The 21,003-nt window shown below is 44.9% G+C and overlaps 4 protein-coding genes across 26 annotated transcripts in view; 2 read left to right on the top strand and 2 right to left on the bottom strand.

Annotated features, from left to right (window-relative positions):
- The first annotated feature begins 3 nt into the window (after positions 1-3).
- Positions 4-3,785, top strand: LOC136434085 (arpin-like). The gene is made up of 6 exons (XM_066426809.1): positions 4-296; positions 890-965; positions 1,465-1,597; positions 1,861-2,067; positions 2,741-2,898; positions 3,585-3,785. Exons 1-6 carry the CDS (start codon positions 4-6, stop codon positions 3,591-3,593), a joined length of 876 nt encoding a protein of 291 aa, XP_066282906.1. The 3' UTR covers positions 3,594-3,785.
- On the bottom strand, positions 3,708-9,659 carry LOC136434086 (V-type proton ATPase subunit D-like). 2 transcript variants are annotated; one of them, XM_066426811.1, is made up of 9 exons: positions 9,562-9,659; positions 8,437-8,554; positions 7,889-7,968; positions 7,400-7,467; positions 7,214-7,258; positions 6,795-6,821; positions 6,391-6,534; positions 5,598-5,676; positions 3,708-4,912 (listed from the first exon to the last, which is right to left on the bottom strand). In XM_066426811.1, exons 1-9 carry the CDS (start codon positions 9,606-9,608, stop codon positions 4,768-4,770), a joined length of 753 nt encoding a protein of 250 aa, XP_066282908.1. In that variant the 5' UTR covers positions 9,609-9,659; the 3' UTR covers positions 3,708-4,767. The 2 variants fall into 2 exon arrangements, with proteins under 2 accessions (XP_066282908.1, XP_066282907.1); XM_066426810.1 differs by lacking the exon at positions 6,795-6,821 and having other exon boundaries at positions 6,391-6,561.
- On the top strand, positions 9,652-15,358 carry LOC136434081 (transmembrane protein 180-like). Its single transcript, XM_066426804.1, has 8 exons — positions 9,652-9,761; positions 10,433-10,650; positions 11,031-11,243; positions 11,727-11,951; positions 12,200-12,445; positions 13,164-13,315; positions 13,653-13,736; positions 14,636-15,358. Exons 2-8 carry the CDS (start codon positions 10,435-10,437, stop codon positions 14,934-14,936), a joined length of 1,437 nt encoding a protein of 478 aa, XP_066282901.1. The 5' UTR covers positions 9,652-9,761; positions 10,433-10,434; the 3' UTR covers positions 14,937-15,358.
- Positions 15,359-15,727: 369 nt separating this feature from the next.
- Positions 15,728-21,003, bottom strand: part of LOC136434078 (bifunctional glutamate/proline--tRNA ligase-like) — a 28,437-nt gene continuing 23,161 nt past the window's right edge. For 17 of the 22 annotated variants that reach the window (XM_066426786.1, XM_066426783.1, XM_066426781.1 and 14 more), the window contains 7 exons: positions 19,221-19,292; positions 18,703-18,828; positions 18,088-18,261; positions 17,554-17,714; positions 17,233-17,311; positions 16,814-16,878; positions 15,728-16,288 (listed from right to left, as the gene is read on the bottom strand). In XM_066426786.1, coding sequence (XP_066282883.1) covers positions 16,132-16,288; positions 16,814-16,878; positions 17,233-17,311; positions 17,554-17,714; positions 18,088-18,261; positions 18,703-18,828; positions 19,221-19,292 — 834 coding nt within the window. In that variant the 3' untranslated portion in view covers positions 15,728-16,131. Of the gene's footprint in view, positions 16,289-16,813; positions 16,879-17,232; positions 17,312-17,553; positions 17,715-18,087; positions 18,262-18,702; positions 18,829-19,220; positions 19,293-20,064; positions 20,098-20,668; positions 20,702-20,800; positions 20,834-20,932; positions 20,966-21,003 lie in introns of all 22 variants that reach the window. The other 5 variants (XR_010755697.1, XM_066426790.1, XM_066426791.1 and 2 more) reach the window with 5 other exon arrangements.

Below are 21,003 nucleotides of genomic sequence, written 5' to 3'. Positions count from 1 at the left end.
AATATGGCCGCCAAAACATGGAGACAGACCGACTCTCCTGATTGGTTACTTTTGATAGTATTCCCCAATCAGAGACGAGGTTGTACAGCGTGTTCGGTCACACTGTTTCCGGTGACAACTTCCGGTGCAGAAGACAAAAGAGGAAGAGCAACACAAACAGACAGAAGAAGACTGGACACCAGGACCCAGCAGAAGTTCCTCACCATGTCCCGTGTGTACGACGACCAGCCGCTCCTGTCCATCCCCGTCACTACACACCAGCTGACGACTGCATGGGAACCCGGCAAGCACCAAAAGTCTGCAGCTTTTCCTGTCAATTTTGCTAAAAACTAAACTATCAAATGTGTAAAGTCAACATTTATTTATATCCTGGATTGATGGATTATAAGCATGAGTGTTTCTAAGCCCATCTTTCTACAAAACAATTACAAATTGTCAGTGGCATAGCAATTTGACAATGTTCATATTCGTTGATATAGTTTGTGAGCTTCCCATATTCTTTATTTGGGTGTAATTTTGCTGACCTGAGTGGGATTGTTGATTTAAACTTCCTCCCTAAAATGGAGAACACCGTTCCCTCCGTTCCTCCCGCCACCACAGCTGCTTCCTGTTCCATGTACCCAGCTGTCACGTCTCGCATGGTTCCAAGTTGTACAAAAAGAGGAAGGAAAATTGAGTAAAAAGTTTTGAGCACTTCCAACAATTTCTATCAATCCCTTTTTTCATTAATCTCCAAGTAGATGTATGGACCCAGCTCATTTTCAGTGACATTGTGTATTGCATGCACTTTTTTGAAGATTAGCCTCCTACGATGGTCCTTACATCTGCTTGGAGATTAATCATTATAAGTCAAGAGGGATATGAAATCAGAACGTTTTCCTCCCACCAGAGGTGCAGGAGTGATCCTGGAGGGAATCATCGAGGGCAGGTCCAGACATGTCATCATCGATAACAGCCAGAACAAGGTCAGGTCACATGTCAGAGGTCAGGTCATGCTGCATGTGAGAGGCCAGGTCATGTTGCACAGCAGATGTCAGGTCATGCTGCATGTCAGAGGTCAGGTCATGTTGCATGTCAGAGGTCAGGTTATGCTGCATGTCAGTGGTCAGGTCATGCTGCATGTCAGAGGTTAGGTCATGCTGCATGTCAGAGGTCAGGTCATGCTGCTCATCAGAGGTCAGGTCATGCTGTATGTCAGAGGTCAGGTCATGCTGCATGTCAGGTCATGCTGCATGTCAGAGGTCAGGTCATGCTGCATGTCGGAGGTCAGGTCATGCTGCATGGTAGATAATGCATGAAGGCAGTACTTAGAATTTCCATTTTGCAAAATACTGATCACTCAGAATTTGAAAAGACAAGAGAAACTTGAAAGGCAGGAATACTCTTTCGTGTGAAACTATTGGGCAGGCTGCATAAGCATGATTTAATCAGGCCACCACCCACCCCAACCCCTCCACTGCACAGTTCAGGTATTTGGTGCTGCATGTCCGCCCCAACCGAGCCCATCGCAGGAAGTTTGACGCTGCTGGGAGGGAGGTCGAACCAAACTTCAGCGACACATGGAAGGTTAACACAGGCTACCTGCACTCCTCATACAGTAGGTACCCACACACCTGTAGAACAAAGCACTGAAATACTAAATAATCTTACCCTTAGATTGAACTGTAAACTAATATGTGAAACACAAGGTCTCGGATTGAAGTTTCCTTTACGATTTCGTATGTAGGCCAACACCCTCAGGCCGAGTGGATACGCATGACCGGTAAATCGCTTTCAAGCATAACACACCAGTTTTGAACGGTAGGTACAACTGCCGTTACTTCATAGACAAGACTGTAAGAGCACATTTGCTAACTGCAGAAGTGGAGGCGCGAGGCCAGACCGACAGGCTGTCCACAGCGGAGCTGGAGGCGGCGGTGACGTCCGCTGAGCTGAGCTGCCTGACCCATCAGGTCCACAGGCACGGCTGCCTGCCGTTCTGGGTACAGGAGGAGGAGCTGGCAGGGATGGAGCTGAACACCGGGGACAGCGTCAGGTTAAAGACCAGGGGAGACGGGCCCTTCATCTGTGAGTCTTGAGTTACGCATGTGCTACCTGGAAAGGACACTTGGCAGCCTGGGTGCCCACCTTTTTGGTTTTCGTAGGCTCCCATAATCACCTCTCACAAACTAGGAGGCAAGTTTGGGAGTTGCAGAAAACCAACTAGGATTGCACCCAGTGTAGACACTTGGAAAAAATCATTTCAAAATATATGTATAGGATGTTTGCATATCACGTCACAGGTTAGAAATCTAGATAGCCACCACTTTGTTCTACAGTTCACCATCCTGTCATAATAATAAACCTTATCAGAAAGGTCTTGGATTTATGATGTAGCAGTAGCTTCCTCGACAAGCTCTAGGAATTGTGCATCTTGGGGCTTATGATGTCCATTAATAGCATTTAAGCTCTTATTGTACTTTGGTGTTTTGTGTAATGACAGCCTACAAACCAAGTAAAATCAGAACTAATAGGCCATCAGAAAAAAAGCATTCATTTATAAGTTGATGCAGGTTTAATAGACATCAAAGAAATAAGATACGCCAAATGAAAGTTACTCAAAATTCGGACATCCAATGATATCCAGTTGCATGAGAAAGGTCATTTTGCACATTTATTCATGAGCTCAAGAAAGCCCAACCCTTAGAGCCTGCTGTTGCTTAGGAGGCTACAACAAAACCATGTCTCCCTCTGTCCACAGATAATGTTGCCCAGCTAGACGGGGCGACATCGCAGGTGTCCAACTTCGCGGGGGGCGATATGGTGGGGTCGTCGTGGACGGAGAAGGTCATGGCCGTGAAGCGGGACCAGCAGGAACGGAGGGAAGAAGAGAACCAGGGGGTGGAGGAGGACGAGTGGGTGAGAGGGCGTCCTTCATTTCTCTCATCTCTGGGTTTTGTTTGTATTGCATTCCTGGTAAGCTGCCTCATGGCATAACACACCAGGTTTATACAAGCTGCATATCTGAGCAGATTCATATGATCCACTCACACCGGGAAGGACTCCTACTCTTTTCTATAAGCGTGGTGGGTTCTTTGATGTGCTCCTCAAACACGGGACCTCCATTTAACGTCCTTTCCGAGGGATGTCCCTAACCATAGCTAGGTACCCAGTTATACCTGAGTCAAGTGGGTTTCATCCACAGCTTGTCTGGATACTTCTGTCTAAACTGTAACTGTTACAATTCCACAATAATACATGTTTAGTTAGGTCTGGTTAGTTCAGGTAGATAAGTCTTCTCCAAAGCAAACTGCAAGCGTTCTTACTTCTACTGAACGTACCTGGTATGTGAATAACAAAGTTAGTTGTACACAACAAGACTTAATACCTAGCTGACATTTCAGTCAAATTCTGGCACCTTCATGAGTGCAATACGGTGACAAACAGTCGCCAGAATGTTGGCTATGTTATGTATGTATCGTCTCTCTGGTTGTGTAGATACAAAGCACTTTGTTATCCAATGATTTACTGACCTGATGAATTTATTCACTGATGTACCTGGTATTTGTCAAATCTAACAGAAATGTTGTTCTGCTTATTTCCAGGATGACTAGAGGGACCAACCAAAGTGGGAAACGGACCAGGGACTAGCAAGGACGCCAGAATATTTCAGGTCTTATTTTAGCGGAGCTTTGTGCAAGTATAGAGTAAGACAACATGAGGAGCTGTTGTGGTTACATCGGATATAATTCATCATAATAGATCAGACATGCTCAAATATACTTACAAGGTGTTGATATCATCTTCACGATTCAGTTCTTCATTCTCCACTGCTGGAGGCATATAATATATTCTTGCAGGAGTAACTTGTCTCATTTTACTACTTTTCTATTAGTACACACACTGTACAAAGAAAACAGCGAGATTGTGCTCAATTGTACGTCTGTTACAACAAATGTGGTTCCTTTACTATTTAGCTGAACTATGTGCCGTATTCATAAATATACACCTTTACATGTATTGGTAAAACTACTGCTACCCACCCGTGTCAGGGATCCCGCAAGAGTATAATCAAATCCTGGATACTACTACATGTACTACCATACTGTGCAATAAATCAGTCTTGCATCCACTGATGCTACTTGGAAGTACATGTACATACCAGCTGATATTGTACACACCAGCAGCAGAAGGTCAATTATTTCACTGACTAATTTGATCACTACAGATATGAGTAACACTGTTTTCATTAGTACCATTACATAGTTTCACATCCACTGTTACATACATGTACATACTGCTGGTGCTACATACACTATTACATGACACTTGCTACAGTTAGCAGGAAGGGACTCAATATACATACTTGTACAATTACTCCATAACATCTACAACTACATGTACATTTCAAGTGTTGTGTCTGCCTGATGAGGTCCCAGCTCAACAGGCAGGTTTGCTTTACCTATGTCGTCCTGTTAGGTAATATATGACATTCCAACTGCCCTTGGTTTACTCTCCAAGCAGACGTTAGGCTGCAGCTTGTTTCAGATGTCTTTTTAGACATTCTTGTCAGTTTTTCTTTTTTTTCAGGCTGGAAGACAAAAACAAACCTAACAAAATAGAATGCCAGACAAAAACGCCTAAAACGATGTCAAAAACCAGTCAGAGCCTACCGTTTGCTTCTACAGTACCCTTGCTTGTGGTCTAAGACATTGTTCCTACATCTGAGAGGTCTTTGCTTGATGACGATGTCTCAAACATTGATAACTACGTCTGGAACGCTGCTAACTACGTCTCAAAGAGCAGGTCTGCGTCGCGCTCCTCCTCTAGCAGGTTGGCCGGCTCCTTGAAGTCCGCCTGCGCCCGTTTCGCCGCCTGACGCAGCTCCGCCTTCTCACGGATTATCTTCTTCTTCTCCTGAATCTTCTTTAACCTGACAGGAAGGAAAGAAAAGTAAATACTGACTCAACAAACGAAATAAAATCTATTAAGCAATACTTACTTACTTACTTACTTACTTACTCAAACCAAGCTTGAAAGCATTCTCCACTTCACCCTATCTTCCATCAGGGACTGTATTTCCTTCACATCCTTAAGCAATTTCGCAAACAGAAACTACAGGCACGGTATTATGAATCATATAGCACGCAAAAATAAAAGTTAATACTGACCAGAGTCTAGGGACTGTGCAACACGAGGAACCTAACAGAGGGGAGCAAGGGGCCTGCTCCTGGCCTGGGCTCTTAGGCAGTAGGCATAAGTAAAACTAGGCAGTAGGCACTAAGTAAAACTAAGCGACATGAGTTATCTTTCATGCCGCGGGCACTGAAGTTGCTGTCTAAGAAGAATCCCTAGATGTTATAAGCTTCTATTCTATTATGTACAGATTTTATATTGATTGCTAGCTTTGTTGCTTTTTAACTCTAATGTTTACTGTTCCTAGTAAGAGCGTTTTAACTGTAGTTTCAACATATTTCATGTGACTTGTACCTTTGTTACATGCAAGTTGTTACCAATTAAACTGAAACTGATATTGTTGCCATGTGGTGCCAGCTCATGGACTGGTAACATTACCACAAGTGTGGTTTGAGGTTGTAGGATTAGGAAAGCAGGTTTACCTGTAGAACTCTTCTCTCTCTCTCTCGTCCAGCTCAGAGATGATGTAGGACAGCGTGTTCTCAATCCTGGGGATGATGACTGGACGGGGGGAGATAACATTATTAAAACTTACATGAATATAGAATACAACACGGGGTGTTCCGTATCATCCGAGGTACCAGCCCGACCGCGGGTAGGATCGGCCGTAGGGCGATTCGACCCGCGGGATGGCTGGGACCAAGGGTGATACGGAATACAACGTGTTGTATTTTATTTATGTCATGGCCACCCAAAAATACACACATTTCAATGCGAAAAGCACCAAAAGTTGAGGGAGTTTTGTGTCCTCGAACCCAAAACTGCAACAACATTGATTCCAACCTCCGAATCCGGTATTCAGATTTTCGGCGGCGCAACCGGCGCGCTCGAAATGCATTTGAAATATCCTATGGAAGCCCGTGTGATACAACTCCCGAACCCTATGTGATACAGGAAATTATCACATGGTCCGGAACACCCGTATCAGGCCCAGGTATGACATAACTCAGATAACATAATAACTAAGATAACATTACTAAAACATTCTGGACATGAGGTGTGGACAATAGCACACTGACTGCATCGATAGAAAACAGTTGAGCAAACTGCTAAAGATACAGGCGTCGCCGCAGGAGAGGCAGAATGATTTAAAAAATCCCAGTTGGGTTTTCTGCTATTTAATTGCACCTGAGAACTTGAGGCAAAATGAAGAAAGAAAAAAAAAAACATAAATAGAAAGTCTACCTACATAATGTGATAAAGATTGAACCTTACCGTGCTCGATGGCGTTGACTCTTCTGTTGGTGATCTTGATGACCTCGTCCAGCGTGATGAAAGCCGTCTGCAGCGAGGCCAGATCCACCAGCAGCTCCACAGCCTTCGCATAGTTCTTCTTCAGCTTCGCCACCTGCTGTCCACCTCGGGACAGGCCCGCCAGCTCGTAAGCTAAACAACAAACAAACAAACAAACAATAAACAACAGGCCAGATCCACCAGCAGCTCCACAGCCTTCGCATAGTTCTTCTTCAGCTTGGCCACCTGCTGTCCACCTCGGGACAGACCCGCCAGCTCGTACGCTAAACAACAAACAAACAAACAATAAACAACAGGCCAGATCCACCAGCAGCTCAACAGCCTTCGCATAGTTCTTCTTCAGCTTGGCCACCTGCTGTCCACACCTCGGGACAGACCGGCTAGCTCGTACGCTAAACAACAAACAAACAAACAATAAACACCTGCTGTCCACCTCGGGACTGACCCGCCAGCTCATACGCTAAACAACAAACAAACAAACAATAAACACCTGCTGTTCTCCTCGGGACAGACCTGCAAGCTCGTACGCTAAACAAATGATAAAAAACCAGCTGTCCAGCTTATTTATACAAGGTAAGGTCAAGAGGAAGATCACAAGGTGACGAGCAACCCGGGAAGCAAAACAAGGTCTCACTGACTAATGTACTGTTTCTACAAATCCTTGTCTGATTGACATTTTCATTCACTTACACAGCACACTTTGAATATTGGTAATTTGAGAGTATTGTAATACAAACAAAAAATGGGACACGAGTTTGGCCAGGATGACCTGAGGTGAACTTACTGTCGCTCCCGTCTGCGTAGTGCTCGAACACCGGCAGGGACACACCTGTGGATGGAGCATACAGGACACAGTAAACACCTGGATAGCATTTGGTTTGTAAAATTTACTAATGATATACATGTTTTACACTCCCAGATTGATAAAGAACAGCTACATATGCCTTAAAAAGACAGCAAAAAGTCTTACCTGCAACGTTGTCCTTCTTGAACCTGACTTTTGTCTGAGCCTTGGTTACGTTCTGTAGAACTATCTGACTGGAAGGCAAAACAGGGAAAAAGATCACAGAAATGATATGGAATATCATATCTATCTCATCATCATCATCAAGCTCATGAGCGTTCATGGCCTTCTCCTCCATCCCTCCCTATCCTCCATTGCTCTGGGCAGGTCCTCCAAAGCACAGTTCGCATCCTGACAAAGCTGATGTATGTACATGTAGGTAGTGCATGATTTACCCACACAATTTATCTATGAATATCAAATACTACTGTCTGCTCCTGCTTTTCTGACTTAATATGGATGCAACTCTCTTGGTGCGCTACAACCTAAACAAGCTGAGAGGATGACTGCTTTACTTATGCTGTATCTCACACTGAAATTGTGTGCCTGTGATCTAAAGTTACTTTGTCTCTCAAGTCTACTCTCTTCCTCTATCCATGAACTAAAGATTCTTACTTCACATCTCCAATGATGAACTTGGCTTCGGCCAATGAGAAGGCAGCATCCTTCATCACCTCCCCCATCAGCATCTTCGTCTGTGGAGGAAACATTCAGCATCAGACAGGTTAGGGAGGAACGGAGTAACAAGGGAATCAGAGTCAGAGATACATGTAGCAGACTTCAACCCCTTACCCATATCGCTTTGCAACCCTTCTAGTCCCACCGTCAAAAAGCAACACGGAGCTAATGCTACCTTGTGCTTGTTGGGAATCACAGAAAGACACACACAGAAACACAAACAGAAACACACAAACAAACAGACACACAGGAAGACAAGATACACCCTTGTGGTGAAGCAGGAAGAAGCACCACACCAAGATCTTCAACAGCATACACAGACTTTACTTGGATACTTTATTTGCTCCATTAGCTATCATACAAGTAACAAACAAGTAAGTAGCTAATCTTCCTGGAGTACAAGTCAGACTTTCCCAATATCAAGCTTACAATAGAACCATGACTTAGAAAGGCGGCACAGGTGAGCAAGTCAGAGCGACACTCACATCGATGATCTTGGCGAGGATCTGTCGGAACCTCATGGTGAGGGCGTCGGCCTTCTTCTTCAGCAGACTGTGCCCCTTCTGGGCCCCCTTCAGCCGGCCGCGCATCACCATCATGTTCCTGTGGTGGGGGAATGCCACATTAGTGCCACACTAGTGCCACATTAGTGCCATGTAAGTGCCACATTAGTGCCACACAGCTACATGCACAACATCTAACCCTTCAGCTGGCCCCGCATCACCATCATGTTCCTGTGGTGGGTGAATGCCACATTAGTGCCACATTAGTGCCATGTAAGTGCTACATTAGTGCCATGTAAGTGCCACATTAGTGCCACACAGCCACATGTACAACATCTAACCCTTCAGCCGGCCCCCATCGCCATCATGTTCCAATTGTCAGGTGAGACGGGTGAGGTGAGGTTTTAGTGAGCTGACATTGGTACACAGCTATATTAGTAGATGGTAATGGTTTAAATTGTGCGTCGTATGGTCGATAACATGTCCAAGTTGAAGGCCCCTGAGACATGAACAAAACACATCTAGACATGTATCAGGAACATTCACATGTTCTAGAAGAAAACTGTTTACTTTGAAGTCATGCATGTAACGTTACAGTTTTAACCACGAACAGCTTATTACCACCTAACACAGGCCTGTAAAAGAAACAGCAGATTCAGTCCTTCACTGGCACCATGTAAACAACAGAAAATTATTATGAAGCACTTGGACAGCAGGACATGGGAGGAAAAATTTTCTTCAACCCCCTCTTCCACTAAATTTTGGAACAGCCCAATATAAACTCGAAATGGAAAGACCGGGATTTGGGGAGAACAAAAGTTATTCACGGCCATGCTCAGGCCCTTCACCTGCCCATTGTTGGGTGTAATGATGCAAATCTGTAGTACAGGTAACAGTTAACGGAACAACGTAGCAAGGGGAGTGTTAAAGACCGTTTTCACGTCACATGACTATGATCATCAGCTGACAAGGTGACATCACTTCACTGTTCCCGCGTCTCACGGCCATATTCGGGGCGGCGTGTCCCTCCTAAAGCTCCCCGGGCCTACCCTAACCCCCACCCGGCCCCCTCAGCCCCACCCCGCGCGGTCAGACGGTAAAACTCACATGCGGGACGGGAACACGTCCAGCCGATCCTTCCCAACCCCCGACATCTTGGTACGGTTTTACAGCTGTGCGCCTGCGCAGACCGGTGCAGAGGTTAGGGGTCAGAGTTGACAGGTCGTCTCACCTGTGCGGGACTTTCATACCTGTTGGACAACAAGTACAGGTGGCACAGGTAGACACGCCTCCTGACGGGAAACAAGGTTTGATATAAAGGAGACCTCCTTCTTCAAATGTTTTTGTTGTAGCACTTGAAGAAACATGTGTCGATGATGGCGGGAATGTCGAAATTCAAATAATTATTATTTTGGAACGGCTGTAACGTTAACTAGACTGTAAGGCGACGTTTCGCCTGACCGGGTGCAGAAGACGCCGGGCATGTTATTACCTTCGCCGAGAAGGTTATGCAGAGGGTAACGTTTGTGTGTTTGTAACAAACAGCATAACTCGAGAAGGCTTTAAATTGATATTTGGTAGGTGGGTAGGTCTTGGTCTTGCTGAGGTGTGCGGAGTGTATGTGGACGATTGCTTGGTGTTTATAACAGTCAATCATCGGGCATCAAAGCTCAGATGGTAGCAGTAGATAAGCTCCCTCCAGGATGTTCTATTTTCGGCGCAGGACCTTCACCAGGGGATATAACAAATAAATGCCTTAACCAAACCAAACAGGGCTCCAGACTAACTTTTTGACCTAGGAGCACTGTGCTCCCAACCCAAAAAATTGGGCACACCAGCAAACATTTAGGCGCACCAGTATCACTAAAAATTGGGGACACAAGCAGACATGAACTTGAGGAAGACAACTGTACAGTGCCTTGCTAATGCCCTGACCAAACAGTGAGCAAACCTTGCCTTACCCGTAATCTGCCCAAAGCTATGCGGCTGAAGATGAAGCTCCCAGCCCTGGACAAGAATGCCGTGGCTTACGCCTCGGTGGCGTTCGCCAACGCCCTGATGAACCCCCTCTTCAACTTCTACTACGTGAAGCTCTTCCTGAACGGCTACAAGATCTCCGAGGTCTGGTTTAATCAGGCGCAGGTGCTGTACATGGTCTGGAACGCTGTCAACGACCCGCTCTTCGGCTACTTCCAGGTATGTATGGGGGTTTCCGGAAAAGTTAGGCTGGGCTAGTGGGGTGGTCTACCTCAGCATTCCACCCTTTCTGGGCCGCAAAGGCTTTGGCAAGAGAGTTTGGCAAGAAATTTGTACATTTTGTAATTCCCAAAGGAGGGATTAAAATTAGGAACCCTTCTTTACAGGGTGATCAATTGCAATTTTCTAAATTGGCTCATAATGTTGAGTATGTGGTATAACTTACTGATCCACTCAAATTGCTTTTGTGCAATCTGTTATTAGGTTTTCTTTTAGGTTTGGAAATGTAGTAGCAGTTATATTTGAATATTCCGAATGTATATCTCATGTTGATTTATATTTATATCGAATTTTCAATTCTTCATCACTCCTGCCTCCAGGATAACTCCAGCCTGGCGTGTTTCCGAAGGCGCCGAACCTCCATCCTGTACGGGGCGCCTCTCTTCGCTCTCAGCTTCCTCATCCCGTGGTTTCCATGGGGACGGTACCAGCCCGACGATTGGCTGATCGGCGTGCACCTGATCGTGGCGCTGAACCTGTACGACACGCTCTTCACGTTCGTCCTGCTGCAGCACTGCGCGCTGTTCGCCGAGGTGTGCAGTTTACTCAGATCCACAATCAGCTTTTCAATATACAAGTAGCTACTCTTCCTGTGGTCCATATCAACAAACATAACTGGCCAAAGCTACATGACACACAGGAACATAACAGATATATAAACATATTAAATGTACATAAATGATAAAAGAAAGATAAGGCTATTTGAGGTATTCTCCAAGCAGAGGCTTTCACAGAGAGAGAAGAGGGACGTTAGAAATCCCGGACAAAACTACCCCTCTCAATCGAAGCCTCTGCTTGGAGAATATATTTGAGGTCCATATACAATATGTTGACAATATCAAATGACTTAACATATTCAAACCATTCCAGATGCTGGGCATTCCATACAAAAAGCATTTCTTCTGAGCAATTTGTTCTGGGCTTCGGTGGAGGATGATCATGTAGACGATCGTGTTCGATAGCCATGTGATTGCATTGCGATCTGTTTATACAGTGAAACTGGCTATCTGTTCCAGGTCTCTCGCAAACACGAGGACCGCGTGCGCCTGATGAAGTACTGCCTGGTGGCCGCGCTGGTCGGAACCGGCCCGACCATCGGCATCGCGGCGGCCGTCTCCAACAACATGGAGAACCTGCACAACTTCCGGGTCTTCACCGTGCTGGTTGCCGTGGTAGCCTGGGCCAGCATGCACTACGCCGCGCTCAACATCCGGACCGAGATCGACGTTGCGCGTGACCAGGTAGGTAGCGTGCGTAGTCCAGCTGTGTCGCTCAACCGGAAAGGGTCGCAGTCCTTAGGACGGGATGTTAAGCTGTGGTCCACTGTTCATTGTGCTTATCGAAAAGAGCAAGGGGAATTTCACCGGTACAATGAACCTGTAAATACTGTACATACCGTCTGTCTTCTCTGTCTCGACCAGTGGAAGATTAGCTCTTCGGTGAGCTAAAACTGGATCAAGATCATTTTCCTTTTTTTTCCCTTTACCAGGCGCTCCTGGATGCAGAGAGCCAGCCCAAGGACCCAAGCAGGTCTAGTTCCATCTGGAAACTGTCGTGGGAAATAGTCACGCAGAAGGACTTCATTCTGTTTGTCACCATGAACTTCCTGCAGATCTTCCACATGACGTTCCTGATCAGCTTCGCCATGATTTTTGCGGACAACCTCCTGCCCAAAGACATGCTCAGCTCCCTGACCAGGAGTCTTCTCTATGGATCCGGGTTTGTCATTCCACAGGTATGTTCATCATACTCTCCAAGCAGAGTTAAGATACGGGGCATTTTTGACGTATTTTCGCGGTATTTTATATGTAGATCTGTGTACCTAAACAAATTTTAGGTACAGGTACACGGGTTAAGGTACTGGTCCGGACCTGAACCTGTACCTAAACTACTTGTTCGGAAAATGCTAGATTTTCAATAAGGACAAAAGCATGTTTGAACTGGTAAAAACATGATATTTAATTGTGCTAGGTATTATTTTTATGAAAACACAGATGAAAATTTGACTCCAGCCATGCAAATGTGTTTTCTGTGCTTTAGAGTGGCTTTAGAGCACTGCCACGGTAATTTCATAGTAATTTTATCTGTCAAAGTGGCCATCCCCTGAGTCAGTTCCAGTACGGATACAGCAGGATCAGGTATTTTGGACCTCTACCTAATTGATTGTACCTGGTAATGTATCGGTACAGTGTACTGGTACACAGCTCTATTTATACGTCTTTGTACTTTTCTGTTTTATGTTGGGTCGAGGAGGAAGGCCCAACATAAAACGGTAAAGTAGAAAGACGTAAATAAAAAAATGCGAAAATATGTCGAAAATGCCCCGGATCTTACCTCTGCTTGGAGAGTACGTTCATCACTCTTTTATAATTTTTATATGGCTGACATGTAGTACTTGTAGATAAGAGGTGTACAGGTTTGAGTGTGAATCAACAATGCCTGTTGTGCTTCAGATCGCTGCCCTGCTGCTGACTCCGGTGGTGGAGCGGGTGGGGTCGTATCGGGTCATCCTGGGCTCCTTCTACCTGGAGCTGGTGTGTGCGGCCGGCATGTACCTGGCCGGGCCGCAGCCATGGCTGATCGTGGGGTATCTGCTGCTGGACATGTGAGAACCATTGTAACAATTAGTAGTACATCACTGTGTTCTGCTGCTGCAGTGGTCTGGACACCCTGCAGCTGCAATCAGTCCTTCTTCAAATCTCTTAAGGGTTCATCGCGAGCTTCCTTAGCTGTTGTACTACATGTATGTATGTGAGATATGGCTACTGTCATAGCCATAACTATGTCATTCCTCTACACAGCTCTGAGCACTAAATTAGTAGGTAATGCAATGAGGTGGTCATAGTGATACACACAGGTACATGATTGTACATGTTAAATGTCTCCGCTTCACTTTATAACTATAAGCTAAGATCACAGTTCCTTCATCTCCCTCTCTACAGAAGCATCCCGGGAGCGATCTTCAGCCTGTTCAACATCTCCGTGTCTGACATCATCGATGCTGACTCTGCAAAATACGCCAGAAAGTAAGCAGGAAACAAGGAAACAGCCACGAAATTCAATTTCTAGAGTTTTTGGTATCCTCTGTTTCTTTTGTAACCAGGGCTCGAAATACTGAGTGCTCAGGCCTGCTGTGATCTTGCTGTGATCCTAATTTCTTATTGTGGGTACACCAGTGCACCTAGATATTTCTGTTGTGCACTTATTCCCAAAAATAAATTTCGAGCCCTGGTAAGTATTTGGCTTTCTCACAGTATCATGGGCTTATAGAGAATATCATTCACAGCTTAAACTACTCTACTGTGTTATCTGGTGTTGTCTTACCATAGGAACCTTCCTAACCTATTTTACATTACAATGTCGCTTATGCATGACTGTGTGATTTGCCATGTAAAAACCGTTTTTTCTAGTCATTGTATATAAGTACTGGTTAGTTCTGCTAGTTCACTTTAGTGACGCTGAAGAAGAGTGATGGATGTCACTCGAAACGTCCGGAAATAAATCTCCGAATATTTATCCAGTTGTAGAGTTTGAATTTCTCCTTATATACTCTACTGTGTGTGTGTCTGCACTGCAGCTTCTGCCAGAGAGAGGGCTACTATAACTATAAGTGCCTTCATGTTTGCGGGGATTTGAGTTAGCAGTAGAGAGAAAATGGAGCGTTCGCAGTGGTTTTATGTTTTTGGTTGAAGAGGTCACCTCGAACATTCAATCACTGTGAAATTTGTCAACATTAAATTTTATAATAATTAATATCTCTGTTGTGAGATGGTCGAAGTCTTGTTGACTGCTATGAGTTGTTCTTCCTTGTTAGCGACTGTTATGCCGTGTTCTCTGCAGGACTATGCTGATTGTTGAACTCTTGTTGACGATTGTCATGCCATGTTGTGAGATTGTCGAACTCTTGTTTTCATGTTGCCTGCAGGACCCCGCTGTCGTCCATGTTCTTCGGGATGAACGCCCTGTTCACGAAGCCGGCGCAGTCGCTGGCGCCGATGCTGGTGGTGACCGTGCTGAACCGCTACGGGTACGAGGAGCTTGTCAGGAGCACTGCCGCGCCGATCACCGCCCCCGGGCAAGACGACGAGCACAATGAGCTCAGGAGGGTCATGTTCCAGATGTTCTGCCTTCTCCCTGCCACCGTTGCCTTCCTGCAGATCCTGGTCTGGAAACCCTTCAGTCTCAGGAACAGTCACGCCTCTATGGCCAAGTACATAGAAACTTGAACAGTGAAGCTTCCACAGCAAAGTACATAGAAACTTGAGCAGTCACGTCTCTACAGCAATGCTTTCATAGCCAAGTACATTGTACATAGAAACTTTAAGGACTGCAAGGAAACAGTTTCCTATTACAAGTACGTTTCAATCATTGAAAATTATTTCTTTCAATATGAAGGACCTTTGTTTCAATTTTGACACTCCGTCTATTAAAGAATAGAGTAAGAAAGAATATAAGATCTTCTATATTTTTCCGTGCTTAAGTTAAGGGCAGGTTTGGATCTAAGTATGTGCTTGCAGGTCAAGTTAAGTATTGTGAGATTGCAATATTGATAGAGCCTCCACACCCCAAGATTTATGTCTGACAACATTCAGTATTTATATCACTGGGGTTTTAACTGTTACATGTTACACAACGTGACTTCATGGTGTGGTCGGCTGGTGGCAAAGGACATTCATGGTGCAATAAGTTCCATTATGCTTTATACTCCAACATATCTTTTATTTCTATTCTCAGTTGTGAGTTTATGTACTTATTACTTTACAATGTCATGTAGGTTTAAAATTTGCTTTTTAAACCTTTGACACTTAGTATGAGCTTGTTTTAGATAATTACATGCTTCCTCATATGTTAGGTATTATTTGAGCAACTTGTTATCTAAAGGATTCTATTTTATTGCTATAATTTTATCTATGTTATGTTATATCAGATGGAGGCACATCTAAGACGAGTCAGATTTAAGGAAAATTTCTTTAAGGAATGCAGAAACTCCTGCGGAGTAATGACATCAGACTTGTGCTTATTAAAAATGATTTATTTATTTCCTTTCCTGTTTCTTACTGTACCTTATAATACAGAAGGGGGAGAGACATGTGTCTTTCACATTATTCTCTTAAACAGTCACGACTGGAAATCTTCACATTCGATGTTAAAGTTAGATAAGCCATCTGCCTGGAATTTGAATCTGCCGATTGAAGTCTCGTTGATTGTATCAGCCATTCTCTTTGCTACCAACGTCCCATTCCACATCATGTCATAGGTGACCTTGACAATGCCCCCTCCCATTCCACATCATGTCATAGGTGACCTTGACAATGCCCCCTTCCCCATTCCATATCATTTCAAATATGACCTTAACGACGCCCCCCTCCCCATTCCACTTCCCGATTGACATCATTCCACAGATGACCTTGACCTTGCCCTCTAGTAGCTGCGGCCGAACAGGGTGTAGAACTTGGCGTCGCAGTCGCAGCCCTCGCAGACGCACTTGGTTCCGGGCTGGAGCTCCTTCAGCGGCTTGAAGGGGATGCAGAGCCCCTTGGCTCCCATAGAGGGCGCTCCTGGCTCGATGTCCTGGTCCCTGAAGGGGTTACATCAAGGGTATTCAGTACGTGTTACCTCTCACTACTGCAGGTGATGCAAGCGCATACAGTACAGTTTATGTTGATGAAGTAACTGTTTTACATCTCACTAACAAGACTGAGAGCACAGCTTCTTATTTCTCTTCTGTAAAGCAACTCGATGCTTTGATCATTGTGCCAGCAAGTCAGGTTCTTGGATTATCACATCGTTAGTAGCAATTCTGATAAAAGATATTTATAAATGTACAATATGTCATCATGTCCCTCTTTCTCATTTCCAGTGCTAAAAATTTAATCTTTGGTTCCATTCATTGCCAATCAAAGAAGTTCTCCACCAAACTTTTACCTTTCTGAAACCACTGGACTTCTTTCACCAGCATGCAACACCATCATGTAAAGTAAACCAGTCTGGTCAGACCCAGCATTACTGCCCTACCTTGGCAAGAATTCAGTCTTACATCTTACTAACAGGACTGAGAGCACAGCTTCTTATTTTTCTTGTGTGAAGCTGTAACTGCTCCTACCTGGCGCTGTCCTTCTTGATCTTGTCCTCGCACGGGATCGCTCCACAGTACGGGGCCTGGATAATCTGCAGGAACACCAGGGAAGGCAGAGTAAGTATGGCACATTGTGGAGTGTGTTACTAGTACACATGGCAGTCCCAAACACATTGTGGAGTGTGTTACACACAACAGTCCCAAACAAAGGATTCCTCTTTAGGATTCACACCAAGGATTCTGGTCATCTGCAGACCATGGACAACCTAATATGATACTACATAAGTAAGTCATTAGTCTCATGTTCAGAAACATCCCTGCTGTCTACAGAAATAACCCCGCTCGACGGAGGTAAGACCGTACTGTAGCTAGAGTAGACATGATTTGTAACGTGTGGTTACACATTGTTGTAAAATGTGGTTACACAGTACAGTAGATGTACTGACCATGCCCTTGTCCAGGTTGCTGCAGAAGTCGCTCCACGTGTCGATGGCCACCATGTGATCATCCTGGTTCTTCTTCGCTCTAAAAAGTTTCAAGCAAAACAAAAACACTTCTGATCAGTAAAAACACGCAACAGCATATGTCTTCTTCTGGTTTTGTAGCCAATATCAATATGTTGATCAGTTTGTCATCAAAAGACTTGTGGAATAAAAATTGACAGGTAGTATGTTGCATTGCAAGATTAAATGTAGCAATTAACCATCTCTCTGCTGAGGAAGCCTTACGACACAGCAGGCGGCTTGGAGAGCATTGAGAAGTCTGACCTTGAGTAGAGGTCGGTCTGGATGGTGTCCAGCATCTCCTTGACCTTCTCGGCGGCTTTGCCCTCGGCCAGGGTGAATTTCTCACCGGTGTCTCTCCGCACGGCCACGAACTGGTTCTGCTTCATGTCGCGCGGGCCGACCTCCATCCGGATGGGAGTGCCCTGTGGGGACAGTTACAACAGACTGTGAGTACAGTTATCGGCACAGCTATAACAGTACAGTTATCGGGACAGTTATAACAGTACAGTTATCAGGACAGTTATAACAGTACAGTTATCGGCACAGGAATACCAATAGACAATCTTTATTGACACAACAAAAGTACAGCGACTCTCGTAAGGTCTACTTAATGTATACATACATACATACATGCAAACAAACAAAGTTCATACTAATGAGTTTGTTTACATACAATCATATGGAATAGGGCAACATATTGAAATTTAGCGTGTTGTATACTTATACATTACTTGTTCTTATGTTCAAATACCATAACAGTATATCAGCACAAAGCCAAGTTCATCATGAGCTGACCTTGAGTTCCCAGTGGTTGAACTTCCAGCCGGGGGAGTAGTTGTCGCGCAGGTCGTCAGTGGCCCTGATGCCGGCGTCGCGCAGAGCCTTCCGGTACTCCTGGCACTTCTGCAGCAGCCGCGCCTTGTCCTCCTCGGACAGGTTCGCTGTGATTCCGCACGGGATCACCACTACCTGGAGACAACACGGTAACAACATCAGCTGTACTGTATAACTGGTAAAGAGAGTCAAACTAAAAGATATTGATCCTCTCACACCAGTGTGGGCACTGAACCTACTTGGGAGTTGGTCGGCAAGGTTCCCTACTAGATTTCAAAAGTCATCTGCTCCAGCTGACTATATCAAAGTCAGGAAAGTCATATATTCTTCTATGTGATCAGAGGACCAAACTCAAGCATGTTAAACATCCTACCACAAAAGAGAAAGTTGTCCATTCAGGTGTGAGCGGTTCCAACTTTAAAGTCTGGTTCTTGATTGACATCCTGAGATGGTGATATCTGTATCTGTATAACAGCCCTCCGGCGTAACACACCAGTGATAGCCAAATGTTATCTCAATTCTTCTACAAATGTGGCAAATCTCGACAGTCAAATGAAAGAAAGTTTCCGTCCTGACCTGATCTCTTGCGACGACGGGCGGCATGACGAGCCCCTTGTTGTCCCCGTGCACCATGACCATGACCCCGATGGTGCGGGTCGTGATGCCCCACGAGTTCTGCCACACAAACTTCTTCTCCCCAGGCTGCAACAAACAACAGACAACAGTCAGACAACAGCAACATCAAATGTAACGATACCGTCTTGAACTGCCACAATGTAAGAAAAGAATCAACATGGAATGTTATGAAATGCCACTATAGAAGAAATGCCACATTCAGCGAGAAGGAGCCAAAATGTTGGCAAGAAAATAAGTGTTACCATGTTTTAATGTTATAAACTAACATGATCATAAACTACAAAATACGGATTGTTACAGTGTTAAATCCTTACAATGTTAAAAATCGGTATAATCATCATCATCATCATTCACTGGTTTGAGCATCTGCAGTTGTGGAAACGTCCTGCAGCTGCATTCAGTAAATCCGTATCTAAGGTTGACAAAATGATGTGTACATGTGCATCCTGCTTTCCTACCTTCTCAGGGTCTTCAAACACGATTTCAAACATCTTGGAAAAGTTTTGACCTAAGTGGTGGGAAGTTGCGCCCTGGAAAAGAAAAGCAGATTCAGCAAAGTCAACTCACTACACAGGTCTGGTACGTGGTCATTGCTTGGTTGTCTTGCTTCTTTGTATGTATGTGTGCAGATGATTCTATATACCTTCTGCATAATATTTTGAGATTCATTATTAACTACATACACATACACTTGTTATACATGCATATTTTTGCTCTATATTTCTATTTATGGTACTAGATGTTGTATCTATCTTTGCAAAGAAGACATCTGTCTCAAAACTGGTAGAATCTTGAGATTTACTGATCTATACTCATTCATACAGTCAGCAACTACGTCCAAACACTAGAAGCCGAACTTTCACCCCACAATCCCTGACTTCCTGTGTGAACACGTGAGTTGCTTACCTGAATAGCTCTGCCGCTCGCTGAGATGTAAACCTCCACTGTCTTGGTGTAATCTGAGTTTCTTACCTGAATAGCTCTGCCGCTCGCTGAGATGAAAACCTCCACTGTGGTGGTGTAATCTGAGTTTCTTACCTGAATAGCTCTGCCGCTCGCTGAGATGTAAACCTCCACTGTGGTGGTGTAATCTGAGTTTCTTACCTGAATAGCTCTGCCGCTCGCTGAGATGTAAACCTCCACTGTGGTGGTGTAATCTGAGTTTCTTACCTGAATAGCTCTGCCGCTCGCTGAGATGTAAACCTCCACTGTGGTGGTGTAATCTGAGTTTCTTACCTGAATAGCTCTGCCGCTCGCTGAGATGTAAACCTCCACTGTGGTGGTGTAATCTGAGTTTCTTACCTGAATAGCTCTGCCGCTGGCTGAGATGTAAACCTCCACTGTGGTGGTGTAATCTGAGTTTCTTACCTGAATAGCTCTGCCGCTCGCTGAGATGTAAACCTCCACTGTGGTGGTGTAATCTGAGTTTCTTACCTGAATAGCTCTGCCGCTCGCTGAGAATGTGTGAGATGTAAACCTCCACTGTGGTGGTGTAATCTGAGTTTCTTACCTGAATAGCTCTGCCGCTCGCTGAGATGTAAACCTCCACTGTGGTGGTGTAATCTGAGTTTCTTACCTGAATAGCTCTGCCGCTCGCTGAGATGAAAACCTCCACTGTGGTGGTGTAATCTGAGTTTCTTACCTGAATAGCTCTGCCGCTCGCTGAGATGAAAACCTCCACTATTGTGGTGTAATCTGAGTTTCTTACCTGAATAGCTCTGCCGCTCGCTGAGATGAAAACCTCCACTGTCGTGGAGTAATCTGAGTTTCTTACCTGAATAGCTCTGCCGCTCGCTGAGATGTAAACCTCCACTGTCGTGGTGTTATCTGAGTTTCTTACCTGAATAGCTCTGCCGCTCGCTGAGATGTAAACCTCCACTGTGGTGGTGTAATCTGAGTTTCTTACCTGAATAGCTCTGCCGCTTGCTGAGATGTAAACCTCCACTGTAGTGGTGTAATCTGAGTTTCTTACCTGAATAGCTCTGCCGCTCGCTGAGATGTAAACCTCCACTGTGGTGGTGTAATCTGAGTGTCTTACCTGAATAGCTCTGCCGCTTGCTGAGATGTAAACCTCCACTGTGGTGGTGTAATCTGAGTTTCTCACCTGAATAGCTCTGCCGCTGGCTGAGATGTAAACCTCCACTGTGGTGGTGTAATCTGAGTTTCTTACCTGAATAGCTCTGCCGCTGGCTGAGATGTAAACCTCCACTGTGGTGGTGTAATCTGAGTTTCTTACCTGAA

Source organism: Branchiostoma lanceolatum, chromosome 4 (genome assembly GCF_035083965.1).
Source record: "Branchiostoma lanceolatum isolate klBraLanc5 chromosome 4, klBraLanc5.hap2, whole genome shotgun sequence".
NCBI classification, from domain to species: domain Eukaryota; kingdom Metazoa; phylum Chordata; class Leptocardii; order Amphioxiformes; family Branchiostomatidae; genus Branchiostoma; species Branchiostoma lanceolatum.
Note: the sequence above shows the minus strand (reverse complement) of the source record. Positions and strands in the feature narration are given on the sequence as shown.

Coding starts and splice junctions, on each gene's coding strand:
- LOC136434085 (XM_066426809.1), top strand. CDS start 4: ATGGCCGCCAAAACATGGAGACAGACCGACTCTCCTGATTGGTTACTT. Junction 297..889: donor GAACCCGGCAAGCACCAAAA/GTCTGCAGCTTT, acceptor TCCTCCCACCAG/AGGTGCAGGAGTGATCCTGG. Junction 2,068..2,740: donor GGGAGACGGGCCCTTCATCT/GTGAGTCTTGAG, acceptor CTCTGTCCACAG/ATAATGTTGCCCAGCTAGAC.
- LOC136434081 (XM_066426804.1), top strand. CDS start 10,435: ATGCGGCTGAAGATGAAGCTCCCAGCCCTGGACAAGAATGCCGTGGCT. Junction 11,244..11,726: donor ACTGCGCGCTGTTCGCCGAG/GTGTGCAGTTTA, acceptor TATCTGTTCCAG/GTCTCTCGCAAACACGAGGA. Junction 12,446..13,163: donor CCGGGTTTGTCATTCCACAG/GTATGTTCATCA, acceptor GTTGTGCTTCAG/ATCGCTGCCCTGCTGCTGAC.
- LOC136434086 (XM_066426811.1), bottom strand. CDS start 9,608: ATGTCGGGGGTTGGGAAGGATCGGCTGGACGTGTTCCCGTCCCGCAT. Junction 6,822..7,213: donor CTACGCAGACGGGAGCGACA/GTAAGTTCACCT, acceptor TTTGTTGTTTAG/CGTACGAGCTAGCCGGTCTG. Junction 5,677..6,390: donor AGTCAACGCCATCGAGCACG/GTAAGGTTCAAT, acceptor CCCCCCGTCCAG/TCATCATCCCCAGGATTGAG.